Source organism: Pseudophryne corroboree, chromosome 4 (assembly GCF_028390025.1).
Source record: "Pseudophryne corroboree isolate aPseCor3 chromosome 4, aPseCor3.hap2, whole genome shotgun sequence".
Lineage (NCBI taxonomy): Eukaryota > Metazoa > Chordata > Amphibia > Anura > Myobatrachidae > Pseudophryne > Pseudophryne corroboree.
In genome coordinates, this window is record NC_086447.1 from 493,754,549 (window position 1) to 493,770,656 (window position 16,108).

The following is a 16,108-nucleotide window of genomic DNA, read 5'->3' on the forward strand; positions in this document are numbered from 1 at the left end:
TTCACGGCTGTGGCTACCTCTGTGTCGGCACTCGGCAGTCCGTACATAATTGTATACCACCTAACCGTGGTTTTTTTTTCTTTCTTCTTCATACATACATACTACGACATCTCTTTATCAACCAGTCTATATTAGCAGCAGACACAGTACAGTACGGTAGTTCACGGCTGTGGCTACCTCTGTGTCGGCACTCGGCAGTCCGTCCATAATTGTATACTAGTATCCATCCATCTCCATTGTTTACCTGAGGTGCCTTTTAGTTGTGCCTATTAAAATATGGAGAACAAAAATGTTGAGGTTCCAAAATTAGGGAAAGATCAAGATCCACTTCCACCTCGTGCTGAAGCTGCTGCCACTAGTCATGGCCGAGACGATGAAATGCCAGCAACGTCGTCTGCCAAGGCCGATGCCCAATGTCATAGTACAGAGCATGTCAAATCCAAAACACCAAATATCAGTAAAAAAAGGACTCCAAAACCTAAAATAAAATTGTCGGAGGAGAAGCGTAAACTTGCCAATATGCCATTTACCACACGGAGTGGCAAGGAACGGCTGAGGCCCTGGCCTATGTTCATGGCTAGTGGTTCAGCTTCACATGAGGATGGAAGCACTCAGCCTCTCGCTAGAAAAATGAAAAGACTCAAGCTGGCAAAAGCACAGCAAAGAACTGTGCATTCTTCGAAATCCCAAATCCACAAGGAGAGTCCAATTGTGTCGGTTGCGATGCCTGACCTTCCCAACACTGGACGTGAAGAGCATGCGCCTTCCACCATTTGCACGCCCCCTGCAAGTGCTGGAAGGAGCACCCGCAGTCCAGTTCCTGATAGTCAGATTGAAGATGTCAGTGTTGAAGTACACCAGGATGAGGAGGATATGGGTGTTGCTGGCGCTGGGGAGGAAATTGACCAGGAGGATTCTGATGGTGAGGTGGTTTGTTTAAGTCAGGCACCCGGGGAGACACCTGTTGTCGGTGGGAGGAATATGGCCGTTGACATGCCAGGTGAAAATACCAAAAAAATCAGCTCTTCGGTGTGGAGGTATTTCAACAGAAATGCGGACAACAGGTGTCAAGCCGTGTGTTCCCTTTGTCAAGCTGTAATAAGTAGGGGTAAGGACGTTAACCACCTCGGAACATCCTCCCTTATACGTCACCTGCAGCGCATTCATAATAAGACAGTGACAAGTTCAAAAACTTTGGGTGACAGCGGAAGCAGTCCACTGACCAGTAAATCCCTTCCTCTTGTAACCAAGCTCACGCAAACCACCCCACCAACTCCCTCAGTGTCAATTTCCTCCTTCCCCAGGAATGCCAATAGTCCTGCAGGCCATGTCACTGGCAATTCTGACGATTCCTCTCCTGCCTGGGATTCCTCCGATGCATCCTTGCATGTAACGCCTACTGCTGCTGGCGCTGATGTTGTTGCTGCTGGGAGTCGATGGTCATCCCAGAGGGGAAGTCGTAAGACCACTTTTACTACTTCCACCAAGCAATTGACTGTCCAACAGTCCTTTGCGAGGAAGATGAAATATCACAGCAGTCATCCTACTGCAAAGCGGATAACTGAGGCCTTGGCATCCTGGGTGGTGAGAACCGTGGTTCCGGTATCCATCATTACTGCAGAGCCAACTAGAGACTTGTTGGAGGTACTGTGTCCCCGGTACCAAATACCATCTAGGTTCCATTTCTCTAGGCAGGTGATACCGAAAATTTACACAGACCTCAGAAAAAGAGTCACCAGTGTCCTAAAAAATGCAGCTGTACCCAATGTCCACTTAACCACGGACATGTGGACAAGTGGAGCAGGGCAGGGTCAGGACTATATGACTGTGACAGCCCACTGGGTAGATGTATGGACTCCCGCCGCAAGAACAGCAGCGGCGGCACCAGTAGCAGCACGAGGTGGAATTCAACCCTCTATATGCTTCAGAGGTTGGAGGAGCAGCAAAAGGCCATTCAAGCCTATACAATTGAGCACGATATAGGAGGTGGAATGCACCTGTCTCAAGCGCAGTGGAGAATGATTTCAACGTTGTGCAAGGTTCTGATGCCCTTTGAACTTGCCACACGTGAAGTCAGTTCAGACACTGCCAGCCTGAGTCAGGTCATTCCCCTCATCAGGCTTTTGCAGAAGAAGCTGGAGACATTGAAGGAGGAGCTAACACGGAGCGATTCCGCTAGGCATGTGGGACTTGTGGATGGAGCCCTTAATTCGCTTAACAAGGATTCACGGGTGGTCAATCTGTTGAAATCAGAGCACTACATTTTGGCCACCGTGCTCGATCCTAGATTTAAAGCCTACCTTGGATCTCTCTTTCCGGCAGACACAAGTCTGCTGGGGTTGAAAGACCTGCTGGTGAGAAAATTGTCAAGTCAAGCGGAACGCGACCTGTCAACATCTCCTCCTTCACATTCTCCCGCAACTGGGGGTGCGAGGAAAAGGCTCAGAATTCCGAGCCCACCCGCTGGCGGTGATGCAGGGCAGTCTGGAGCGACTGCTGATGCTGACATCTGGTCCGGACTGAAGGACCTGACAACGATTACGGACATGTCGTCTACTGTCACTGCATATGATTCTCTCACCATTGAAAGAATGGTGGAGGATTATATGAGTGACCGCATCCAAGTAGGCACGTCACACAGTCCATACTTATACTGGCAGGAAAAAGAGGCAATTTGGAGGCCATTGCACAAACTGGCTTTATTCTACCTAAGTTGCCCTCCCACAAGTGTGTACTCCGAAAGAGTGTTTAGTGCCGCCGCTCACCTTGTCAGCAATCGGCGTACGAGGTTACATCCAGAAAATGTGGAGAAGATGATGTTCATTAAAATGAATTATAATCAATTCCTCCGCGGAGACATTGACCAGCAGCAATTGCCTCCACAAAGTACACAGGGAGCTGAGATGGTGGATTCCAGTGGGGACGAATTGATAATCTGTGAGGAGGGGGATGTACACGGTGATATATCGGAGGGTGATGATGAGGTGGACATCTTGCCTCTGTAGAGCCAGTTTGTGCAAGGAGAGATTAATTGCTTCTTTTTTGGGGGGGGTCCAAACCAACCCGTCATATCAGTCACAGTCGTGTGGCAGACCCTGTCACTGAAATGATGGGTTGGTTAAAGTGTGCATGTCCTGTTTTGTTTATACAACATAAGGGTGGGTGGGAGGGCCCAAGGACAATTCCATCTTGCACCTCTTTTTTCTTTTATTTTTCTTTGCGTCATGTGCTGTTTGGGGAGGGTTTTTTGGAAGGGACATCCTGCGTGACACTGCAGTGCCACTCCTAAATGGGCCCGGTGTTTGTGTCGGCCACTAGGGTCGCTAATCTTACTCACACAGTCAGCTACCTCATTGCGCCTCTTTTTTTCTTTGCGTCATGTGCTGATTGGGGAGGGTTTTTTGGAAGGGACATCCTGCGTGACACTGCAGTGCCACTCCTAAATGGGCCCGGTGTTTGTGTCGGCCACTAGGGTCGCTAATCTTACTCACACAGTCAGCTACCTCATTGCGCCTCTTTTTTTCTTTGCGTCATGTGCTGATTGGGGAGGGTTTTTTGGAAGGGACATCCTGCGTGACACTGCAGTGCCACTCCTAAATGGGCCCGGTGTTTGTGTCGGCCACTAGGGTCGCTAATCTTACTCACACAGTCAGCTACCTCATTGCGCCTCTTTTTTTCTTTGCGTCATGTGCTGATTGGGGAGGGTTTTTTGGAAGGGACATCCTGCGTGACACTGCAGTGCCACTCCTAAATGGGCCCGGTGTTTGTGTCGGCCACTAGGGTCGCTAATCTTACTCACACAGTCAGCTACCTCATTGCGCCTCTTTTTTTCTTTGCGTCATGTGCTGATTGGGGAGGGTTTTTTGGAAGGGACATCCTGCGTGACACTGCAGTGCCACTCCTAAATGGGCCCGGTGTTTGTGTCGGCCACTAGGGTCGCTAATCTTACTCACACAGTCAGCTACCTCATTGCGCCTCTTTTTTTCTTTGCGTCATGTGCTGATTGGGGAGGGTTTTTTGGAAGGGACATCCTGCGTGACACTGCAGTGCCACTTCTAAATGGGCCCGGTGTTTGTGTCGGCCACTAGGGTCGCTTATCTTACTCACACAGTCAGCTACCTCATTGCGCCTCTTTTTTTCTTTGCGTCATGTGCTGATTGGGGAGGGTTTTTTGGAAGGGACATCCTGCGTGACACTGCAGTGCCACTCCTAAATGGGCCCGGTGTTTGTGTCGGCCACTAGGGTCGCTAATCTTACTCACACAGTCAGCTACCTCATTGCGCCTCTTTTTTTCTTTGCGTCATGTGCTGATTGGGGAGGGTTTTTTGGAAGGGACATCCTGCGTGACACTGCAGTGCCACTCCTAAATGGGCCCGGTGTTTGTGTCGGCCACTAGGGTCGCTTATCTTACTCACACAGTCAGCTACCTCATTGCGCCTCTTTTTTTCTTTGCGTCATGTGCTGATTGGGGAGGATTTTTTGGAAGGGACATCCTGCGTGACACTGCAGTGCCACTCCTAGATGGGCCAGGTGTTTGTGTCGGCCACTAGTGTCGCTTAGCTTAGTCATCCAGCGACCTTGGTGCAAATTTTAGGACTAAAAATAATATTGTGAGGTGTGAGGTATTCAGAATAGACTGAAAATGAGTGGAAATTATGGTTTTTGAGGTTAATAATAATATGGGATCAAAATGACCCCCAAATTCTATGATTTAAGCTGTTTTTTAGTGTTTTTTAAAAAAAACACCCGAATCCAAAACACACCCGAATCCGACAAAAAAAATTCGGTGAGGTTTTGCCAAAACGCGGTCGAACCCAAAACACGGCCGCGGAACCGAACCCAAAACCAAAACACAAAACCCGAAAAATTTCAGGCGCTCATCTCTAATATTCACCCAATCATCCGTCGGCGGTGCCGACACAGCCACTCTCACAGTATTTTCTGTCCCCACTCCAGCCTCCTCCTGGGTAGAGCATTCAGCCTCAGACATGTCGACACACACGTACCGACACCCACAACCACACTGGGGCTATAGGAGACAGACCCACAACAAAGCCTGTAAGAGAGACACAGACGGAGTTCTGCCAGCCCACACCCAGCGCCTATCCCGGTACTAAAGCAAGTAAAAAGACTGCCCAGACCTGTTAGCGCTTTCTATATATATAATTTAGCACCAAATCACTTGTGCCCCCCCCCCCCCCCCACCGTTTTGCACCCTGTTACTTGGGTGTGGAGGTCAGGGCCAGCGTCTCTGCAACTTCTGTGAAGAGAAAATGGCGCTGGTCAGAGCTGTGTGGGCTAAGCCCCGCCCACCACATGGCGTGCTTCAGTCCTGCTTAAATTTATCTTTATACTGCCGGGGGTCCCTTAACTAGTGCCTAGGCACTGTTATCACTTATGCCAGTGGCGTTTGTGGTGTACATGCTGCCCAGGGTGCCCCCCCTGCGCCCTGCACCCTGCAGTGCCTGAGTTTTGAGTGGGAGCATGGCGCGCAGCGCGGCCGCTGCGCGGTACCTCAAACGCCGCCAATTCTAGCTATAGTACGCCATCTGTTCCCCTTTGCCTCCCCCCCTCTTCCTATTAGTATTATGTAAATCACATTTCTCTTAATTCTGAATTTTAGGTTTCTACTTTTAACCCATTGTGTCTTTGAAGTTTTTTTGTGTTTGAAGACTGAACTAACATTTAATAAATACACTTAAAAAAAGAAAAGAAAAATGCATATTGCAACATATGTGTATATCTATTAATTGTAGACAATAAAACATACCAACCACTATTGTTGTTGTTGTTGTTGTTTTTTAATTACCATAATTAATTTTTGTTAACGAAAAAAAACATGTTAATTAAATAACATATATTTTTTTAAATAATATCAGTGATATTCACGACCATCTGATGTATTGGACAACATGCTCTGTTGAAGCTGGCATGTTGTAAATTGCTCTGAAAAAGTGATAAAAGAATCCTTAGTAAATAAATAAAATAATTGTTAAGAGACCAAAATGTAATAAAAATGTTTTTATAACCTGCGAAGGGCCATTTCTGGATCCAAAGGAGGCCCATATTGCCCGAATGAGGCTTCAAAACCCGATGTAATCTGAAATGGATGAGAGAAAGGGTTAATTGAGAAATGGATGGGAAAGGGATAATTGCCAAGAATTAAGGAATTGTTAAGGGTGGGAAAGCAGGTAGTGTGAGAGGCCAAGACAAAGGAGAAATGTAAAATGGGTTGGCAGGGATAGGAAGGATGACAAAGGAATAGGGACTGGATGGGGTGGGAGGGATACCGGCAGTCATAATACAGACGCCGGAATCCTGACAGCATTCTGAATGCCGACACTGGCATCCAGAATGGTTGCACCATTCTGGCGCCGGATTCCTGACAGCCGGGATGCCGGACGAAGAGACACCGCGGCGCCGGAGAGGTAAGCCACGGGGGGAGGGAGGGGTGGTAAGGTTTAGGCTGCGATCTGGGGTGGGGGGGGGGGGTCAGGGTTAGGTTGCATTCTGGGGTGTTTGGGTTAGGCTGCGAGGAGAGGGGGTTAGGGTTAGGCACATTCCCTCAGAGGGTTAGGGTTAGGGTACAGGTGGTGAACGTTAGGTTTAGACAGCGGGGATAGGAGGTTAAGTTTAGGCACCTCCTGGGGGAGGTTAGGGTTAGGCTGCGGGAAGGGAGGGTTAGGGGTGGGGTGAGGGGAGATCACCCCTATCGACTTTTAATCAGCGGGATCCCGGAATTGGTATTTTGAATTCCGGGAGCCCATGCGCTGGGATCTCATGCTGATCCCTGGGAGTTGTGGGGAAAAAAGGACCCTGTCCCAACTCGGATATAGCTGAGGCCTCATTTGCTGTTGTTGGCAGCTCCTCTGCTTAGCCGCCTTATCTGCCTCCTCCTCTGATGCCGCCTCTTCTTGCTCCTTATGGGCTTCCTGCTCCTCCTCATCAGGTACATGATAGCTGTTACCTGTGAACACAGCGACATACATACAGATTGCAAAAAATGTACATTTGCATAACAGTGAGCAAGTTAGGAGTCTTTTCATAAATATACTGAAGAGGTTCACTGTAAATTTCAAAACAGATCACATCATACTGATGTAATATATCTGTAAGTCACCCATCTTGCGATGGCCCACGATATCCAGCCTACTTTGCAAAGCAACCAATAAGTGCAGTTTGAAAAAATACAGCATCAGTTTGCTGAGAGCGTGACATCTTCTCTTAATTGCTTTCCCTATGCTAGTGTATGGGGCACTGCTGGAGAATTCGCAGATTTCTCCACGTTAATCCATTCTGTGAATATATCGAAGAGGTGAAAAGTCCCCTGGGGCTGAGTGTAGCAGAGCTCTTCAGTCATTCATGAATAGAGCCCTTCGATACATACATACTTTCCTAAATATTGTTTGTGTGACATAGTAACATAGTAAGATAGTAATTGAGGTTGAATAGAGGCAATTTGCCCATCGTGTTCAACCCGTATTAAGTTGTGATGATTCTAACATACCCGCTGAAGTAATGTTTTATGACTAGTTAACTACTATAACTCATATTACCCCTGGATTAACCATGTTAATATTTTAAATATTATAACCTTGGCTATTATTTTCATTCAGAAATTTTTGGATCCCTTTTTAAATCATGGCACTACCTCAGCTATACGCCAATCCTTCGGTACAATGCCTGAACTAATTGAACTATTGAAAATCAAGTATAGGGGTCGTGCTAGTTGTGAACTAAACTCCATAAGAACCCTCGGGTGAAGTCCATCAGGACCAGGTGATTTATTAATCTTAATTTTGCTTAGTCTCTCCAGGACTACTTCTCAGCTTAAACAAGTCTCTAACCATGAATCATTACTGTCACAATTGTTATGCTCTACTCCCACCATCAGTTCTTCTCTGGTGAATACTGATAAAAAAAAATTGTGCAGTATTTCATCTTTTATTTCATCTTTATTTATCAATTCTCCAAATTAATCTTTTAATGGACCTATAGTCTCCTTTTTTAACCTTTTACCGTTTATGTATTTAAAAAACTTTTTAGGATTGGTTTTACTCTCTATAGCGATTTGCTCTTAATTTTCCATTTTAGCTGCTCTTATTGTTTTTTTTTGCATGTTTAATTACATTCCTTGTTATACTTGAAAGACTCCTCCTTTCCATTAGATTTAAATACTATGAAAGCCCGCTTTTTTTATCCATTTCTGCCTTAACCTTCTTGTTAAGCCACATCAGTTTGAGTTTAGTACTCCTGCGTTTACTGCCCATGGGAATAAATTTATGAATATTGCTATCCAGCAACCCTTTTAAAACATCCCACATTTCCGAAGTGTTCTTGTTATGAAACAAAACTTCACACTCAATGTCGTTAAGTGCACATCTCAGCATGCTGAAATTAGACTTCCTAAAGTTAAAAGTTTTGGTTGAACTGATTTAGAATGTGATCATATAGTGATCACTGTTACCCAAAGTCTCCCCAACTTTAGTGTTTGATATAATGCCCACATTATTAGTAATTACTAGATCCAAAATAGTTTGACCCCCCGTTGGGTCCTCGACTAATTGAGAATAGTAGTGATCCTTTAACATATTTAAAAACCTGTTGCCCCTCGCTTTAACACACGAATCATTACTCCAATTTATATCCGGATAATTAAAATCCCCAATCACAAGGATGTCCCCCAATCCCGCAGCCATTTTGATTTGCTGCAAGAGTTGTTCTTCCTCATGTATGCTAATATCTGGCTGTTTGTAGCACGTGCCTATGACTAATTTTTTTGCATCAATACCCCCACTTGAGATTTTAACCCATAGTGACTCCACATTATCGCCAGTCTCCTCATAAATAACCTCCTTTAAGTATGGTTTAAGTGATGGTTTAACATAAAGACATACACTTCCTCCTCTTTTGCTTGCCCTGTCCCTCCTGAAAAGAGTATACCCCTCCAAGTTTGCAACCCAGTCGTGAGAGTCATCCCATCGTGTTTCTGTAATACCTATAATGTCATACTCAGTCTTTGATGCTAACAATTCCAATTCCCCCATTTTACCTGCTAGACTCCTTGCATTTGCAAGCATACATTTTAGTTTAGCGGTTATATTTAGTGGATATACATTTTCAGATTTTTTATTTAAATGCATATTTACTGTATGTAGGAATATAAACAAAGAATACATACTTCATACATGGCAGTGGGCAATGTAGAGGTTGCTCCAGCATCACTCTAATTGGACCGCTAGAGCCAACCATTCTCACCCATTGTCTGGATCAGGATGAGGAACTCACACTGGGAAATCTAGCAGCCTTCGTTTTGGAAGAATGAAGGCACATAGTAAAATGTTCAATGATAGCTCAAAGGACATGGACATACCTTGGGTGACAGGGACACTATGCCGCAGATCACATAGCAGACTTTTCCAAGATGATCAACTTTAATATTTATGACTTTGGAGTGTTGTTAATCCCTCTAAGAGGTACATGTTTTATAACAACACACCTACAAGAAATCTCACGGAAAGCAGAAAGCCGGTGGCATAAATCTTGTATTCCAAGCGACTTCCTCACATATAAGACTATTTACCACTCTTACCGTAATGCCCTGGGCACTGCCAAACAAATATATTACCAAACTCTCATCTTTGCTCAAGTCTCTAACAACAACCAACTTTAAATCACTTCTTAGTCCTCCCTCACACAACCCACCAGCCACTATCAATGCGCAAGATCTTGCTTCCTACTACAAGGGCAAGATTGATAAGATCTGAAATGACTTGCCTACACTTGCCTCACACACTCTAAACTTGCACAACTTATTGAACCCACCTGCAGAACATCTCTGATAGCTTCTATAAGAGCATCTATTCCCTGTGACAGAGTAGCATCAACCACAGACTGTCTTAAGTATTGCGTCTCTTTCTCATTGCGGGATAGTTTTGTAGAAATATTTGAGATCATTCCCTTAATGGAATTAACCCACTCCGGTTCAGCCCCGCTATTTTGGGAAGGTGCACTGCCCTGAGTACCCAGTAGTGAGTCCCCTGGTGAAGAGGAACTCTCAGCTGTACAAGAAACACACTCTTTGCCTGACATAATGTAAATGTGACAACACACACACACACACACACACACACAGGTTAAGCACAATTAACCCACAAAGAGCCCTTCAGGGAGACACAGAGTTATCTGGAGCCAGCCCCCGCCGTGCCCTTATTGCTAATGCCAAGCCTAGCTGTGTCGCAGACTAAGTACCCTGATAGAGGACTTAGTACACTAATAATTGCCCCCCCCCTGCTATGACCCCCTGGTACCGCTGAGGTAATCTGGAGTCTCTCCGGAGGAGCTGCGCGTCCCTGTCAGGCAGCGTCTGTGTCCACTGCAAAGGGAAAATGGTGCTGGTGAGCTGCTGGATCCGCTCATAGTGAATGCCCCGCCCCTTAAATGGCGCGCGGTCTTCCCACTTTTTTTATACTGGCTGAAGTAATCTGGTGCTTAAAATGGAGATAAAACCGTTTTGAGTCTGTTTTTGCCACTGTGGGTACTGTGTACAGTGTACCGAGACGCAGCTGTGTACTGTGTCTGGAGACGCATTCCGCCCCGGTTAGAAGCCGTGCATCTCCGAACCCTCATGCCGCCATAATGGCCGGCGACCCGCTAGCGGGGACCCCGGCTTAGTACTCACCACTCTTCATTCTTCTGGCTCTGTTAGGGGTGGCGGCGTGCTGCGGGAATGTACGCTCGCCGTGGTGGGGCTTGTGAATAGTTCCCTCAGGAGCTCAGTGTCCTGTCAAAGGGGAACAAGACCATTAACCCTTCAAGAGGTTGGCTTCCCCAATGCAGGCAGGCTGGTGCCAACCAGCCCTGCCTGAAAATAACAAACATATAAAATAAATGCAGAAAACTCTTCAGGAGCTTCCATAAGCGTGACCGGCTCCTCAGAGCACATTTTCTAAACTGAGTCTGGTAGGAGAGGCATAGAGGGAGGAGCCAGCCAACACTATCAAATTCTTAAAGTGCCCATGGCTCCTAGTGGACCCGTCTATACCCCATGGTACTAAATGAAACCCCAGTATCCTCTAGGACGTAAGAGAAAGTGGGGGTGGATCATATGAGCTCAGTCAGTCAGCGCTGCTGTCTGACAGGGAGACACCGAGCTGCCGGGCATCGTACCATAGTGACCGCGGGCACAGAGCGACATGGATCCCTTTACTGAGGTCGATGAACGTATTAAATTTTGAAGGCATACTCACCTTGACAAAGGCCCCAGACAGGGGAAGAAACGCGTTGGTGGAGGAGGGAATCCGGCCGGTGAGGTTACTGACATTTACCATTGGTGCTAACAAAGTTACCCGGGACCAAAAGTCGCCGTTTAAAAACGCATGTGAACTGTGTGTGTCACAGTTCCCATTTATCTGGTAATTATTTCATATATCACCTGCCAGGAAAACCTCCTTTTGAAAAGAAAGAATGCCTTGCACTGCACTTTATATTTGTTGAATTTTAAAAACATTTTATTGTTTGTCAATTGTATGTGCATTAAACTGTGTTACACTATATGCACTTTTTTCTTATTTTCCATATTCCCAAATGAAATAACGGGACGGTTTATGAAAATCAACTGGATAAGCGCTGGTTAAGTCTTTACTCCATTTTTTTTGTATTGTGCAATACTGTTATGTTGGTTTACCATAATAATAATACATTATTGAATTAACTTTGAGAAAATATCTGTGCGGTATTGACCCCAATACCTCCTAATTACTTATCATACAGACTGCCTGATACACCAATCTTTAATAAAGTCACAATCTTACCCTACCCATTCAGGGAGCAATAACATAATGGTGAAAATCTGACACATGATGTCACAAATGAGACAAAATAGTTTTCTACGCAGCTACTTCTGTGTGTAAATGGCCCCTAAATGAACCAGAACCCAGTAGATGCACTCTGTACAAAAGACCTTCAAATTTATGCCCAAAAAAATATTATTGTAACCAGATTTAGTTTTTTAGGCATGCAGGTACTCAATTGGTTACAGTACTGGCTTTGTTCACGCTGAACAAGGTTTACTCCTCTTCTTGTTATTATATGACAGAATTTATGTATATATGTTTAAGTTAATGTATGGAAGACATGTGGGTGGGAGATAATAGGGACAGTGTGGGGGAAGGTACAACAAAAGGTTTAACAATAGGAGGGATAATGAATGCCATTAAAATAATAATTTACATTGACCTGGAAAAATTGCAGTGTGAGTTTTATGTAATTAACAATCATGGTATTATTTTCTTTAATAACCCTCCCTTAATCCAACAACTCCAAAATGTTTTAATTGTCAACCTTTGAAATATCTACATTTGTAATCACAGTAACAGTTCCAAACAAAACAGATGAGATTTCTTAAAAAAAAATTAAAAAAAAATTAGTATAGTGGAAAATTGTTTGACACATAACTGTGTACATGTATTCACTGTTTCTATCAGCAGAGTGTGGAAGAATATATGCAAGGTATTGTGTAACTATGTGTAGTAGATGGAAAAGTTGCATTTATCTCAGTTGATCACGTCACATACCATTATATGCAAAAATGAACGAACAGCTATTTTTGTGTTATTCAATGCTTTGAAACCATATAATTATTTGAACCATTGATTTTTTTCCCACTGTGATTCGTGTTAGTTTATACAGTCAGTGTCGGATTGGGGCATGCAGGGCCCACCGGGGGGATGCAGTGGTAGGCGCCCATGTTAGAGGTGTGGCCAGTCTGCAGAGGGGGGGTGGCCTGCCACCTCATTGGTTTGACTAACCATTAGAGTGCAACGTCAGGGCCCCTTCATAAATATATACAGTAAATTCAGCTGCTGCATGCATGATAATGTACCAGATTAATAACAGATTAATAACAGCAATGCACTGTAGAAAATACACCATAGTACAGTATAAGGTAACATATGTATAATGTATATTTCAAGTGCACAGTCTGGAGCCTGATCCTTAGAGCAGAAGGTGGGGCCCCAGACAGTAGGGCCCACCGGTGGTTTTCCCTGTACCCCTGTGGGCTAGTCCAAGCCTATATACAGTTGTGCTGCAGGTGTTGCAAGGGAAGGAAGTGGCCAGGATCTCCGTCAGTGGACAATGGCCCTCATTCCGAGTTGTTCGCTCGGTATTTTTCATCGCATCGCAGTGAAAATCCGCTTAGTACGCATGCGCAATGTTCGCACTGCGACTGCGCCAAGTAACTTTACTATGAAGAAAGTATTTTTACTCACGGCTTTTTCTTCGCTCCGGCGATCGTAATGTGATTGACAGGAAATGGGTGTTACTGGGCGGAAACACGGCGTTTCAGGGGCGTGTGGCTGAAAACGCTACCGTTTCCGGAAAAAACGCAGGAGTGGCCGGAGAAACGGTGGGAGTGCCTGGGCGAACGCTGGGTGTGTTTGTGACGTCAACCAGGAACGACAAGCACTGAAATGATCGCACAGGCAGAGTAAGTCTGAAGCTACTCTGAAACTGCTAAGTAGTTAGTAATCGCAATATTGCGAATACATCGGTCGCAATTTTAAGAAGCTAAGATTCACTCCCAGTAGGCGGCGGCTTAGCGTGTGTAACTCTGCTAAATTCGCCTTGCGACCGATCAACTCGGAATGAGGGCCAATATACGGTACTTTGCTCATGCATGGGGCACGTACTGCCCCATGGGTAATGCAGCCGGCCGATGGTGTCGGAGATTACCCGATACTGTATCTTAGGACGCAGTTCAGATCAGTATGCATGCAGGAGGCACGATGTCTCCTGCTGCATTACCATATTAGGAATATCGCTACTGTTTCTATGTAAGCAGCAGCGATAGCAACTCCAACCACGTCTTAATGTGGTCCACGATCTGATACTGCGTCCTAGGACGGCGTACAGATGAGTAATGCATGAAGGAGGCAGGACGCCTCCTGCTGCATTACCATGTTAGAACTATCGCTGCTGAGCAGGCAGCGATAGCAACTCCAACCACATCTGAATGAGGGCCATTGAATGTAAACCATCCTCATGGCGAAAGCATGGACTTGCAGGCGCTTTATAAGAGGGCCTTGATTTTAATTTTTATTGAAAGATGATTATTTATGAATATTAGTGCACGTGTAGAAATCACTGTAACACAGACATAAGTTTTAATCTTATTAGATGTAATCAGTGCAAGATACTATGGCATTAATAATATAAGACTTGGAGTGTGCCTGTACAGATCAATGTCTAAATATTATAAATAGATAGATAGACAGACAGACAGACCGATCGACCGACCGACAGACAGACAGACAGACAGACAGACAGACAGACAGACAGATAGATATTGGAATATATAATATATACTTTACACATAGGTTTTATGTTCCCTGAACAGTAGCGGATCTTGCCACGGGCAAGCAGGACTTTTGCCCGGGGCGCCGCCTTCCGGAGGGCGCAGGGCGCCATCCGGAGGGCGCCGCACCAGGGCAAGATCCGCTGCTGCTGTGTGCCCCCCGCTGCCGCTGGCCGCTGCCCCCCCGCTGCCGCTGGGAAGGGAAACTAGACACATACGCGTCTAGTTTCCCTTCATGGAGAGGTCCTTTACTGTGCGGTGCGCGATGACGTCATCGCGCACCGCACAGCAAAGGTCCTCTCCACGAAGGGAACTAGACGCTACGCGTCTAGTTTCCCTTCGTGGAGAGGACCTTTGCTGTGCGGTGCGCAATGATGTCATCGCGCACCGCACATCATTTCAGTCTGTACAGGGGGCGTAAATGACCACGCCCCCTGTACGAAGCCACGCCCCCTAATGCCGCCCGGGGCGCCAGAAGCCCCGGAACCGGCCCTGTCCCTGAATATAACATTTCCCCTTAAAACCATAAAATAAAGTATCTTTGTGATCTCATGTTAAAAATTAGACTTTTCAGATGCTTTTATTCACATAAATTCCCCTTTAATTTCTTAGAACTTTCTAAAAGTTTTTTTAGTAAGCTCAAAATGTAAACTTTTTTTTATGAGTTTTTTGTTCATGAAGATGGTGATGACTGTATGAATTTTGTTCCTTCTGATGGGAGGAACTGGATTAATTGGCTTGTTGCTTCGTGAATTGTGGATATCTGATATCAATTCTGCATCAGAATGTTAAAAATCAATTTTAGTATGTGCTTGCAATGATTGTGCACTGGCAGTCTATACTATTATTTATATATAAATATATATATATATATATATATATATGGAAATATATATATATATAGTATATATACATATACATATATATATATATATATATATATATATATATAGAAACAGTTGGTAGGTGCGGCACTCCAGTCAGGAGAAATTCACATACAATCAAATGGATTTGCAACGTTTCAATGCCTTTAATATGGCATTTTCATCAGGCTTAATACAGACATAATACAGACTCTTACCTTATATCCCCACACCCATCAGTGAATGGCGCCATTTCGGTAGCGGGACCACGCACCCGGCCCGGCGGCTCCAAGCGATGATGTCATCATGTCAAGCGCGCAACACGGCGCACCAGATGACACATCACCCTGTTGTCATAGAAACTGTGAAACAAATACAGATAAACGACACTGTGTAATTACATGACATACACAAACTGAATAACCACCATAGACACTCTAATCTAACCTGAGCATGAATTAAGGATCTACTATCTACTTAGGGCAACATATTACCACTGTATATAACTCAACTAGCGAGTAATATCCTAATACAGTGGCTGTATACAACATCTATACTTAAGCATTAAATGCCACATTGGGGTGCATCGATTCACTACTGCAAGGTAGAAACACATATATGATCTTGTATATATATATGTGTATTATAAGTCGAGTCAACAGACCTTAAACATCTACACGCTTGTAACGGGGCTCCTGGAAAAATCTATAGATAGTAGCCCAGCCCCTAACAAATATATAGACACATGTAGAGACTCACTAACCTAAGGTACATGTACAACAATAGCTGGACATATAACTACAATTACAGGAAATTGTTAAGGCCCAAGTGCTCATTCAGGCCCCTAGGTGTTAGTGTTTTAACAACAAAATATACTGAAGCTGGCGCT

The 16,108-nt window shown here is 44.9% G+C and overlaps 1 protein-coding gene and 1 long non-coding RNA gene across 2 annotated transcripts in view; both read right to left on the reverse strand.

Annotated features, from left to right (window-relative positions):
* Positions 1-6,438, reverse strand: part of LOC134909835 (uncharacterized) — a 66,376-nt gene extending 59,938 nt beyond the window's left edge. Inside the window, exon 1 of the mRNA XM_063917142.1 lies at positions 6,030-6,438. Coding sequence (XP_063773212.1) covers positions 6,030-6,367 — 338 coding nt within the window. The 5' untranslated portion in view covers positions 6,368-6,438. The remainder of the gene's footprint in view (positions 1-6,029) is intronic.
* A 32-nt stretch (positions 6,439-6,470) lies between these two features.
* LOC134909836 (uncharacterized) overlaps positions 6,471-16,108 on the reverse strand; it is a 54,311-nt gene continuing 44,673 nt past the window's right edge. Inside the window, exons 3-4 of the long non-coding RNA XR_010176040.1 lie at positions 15,438-15,581; positions 6,471-6,967 (exon numbers count right to left, since the gene is read on the reverse strand). This is a non-coding gene — a long non-coding RNA (uncharacterized LOC134909836). The remainder of the gene's footprint in view (positions 6,968-15,437; positions 15,582-16,108) is intronic.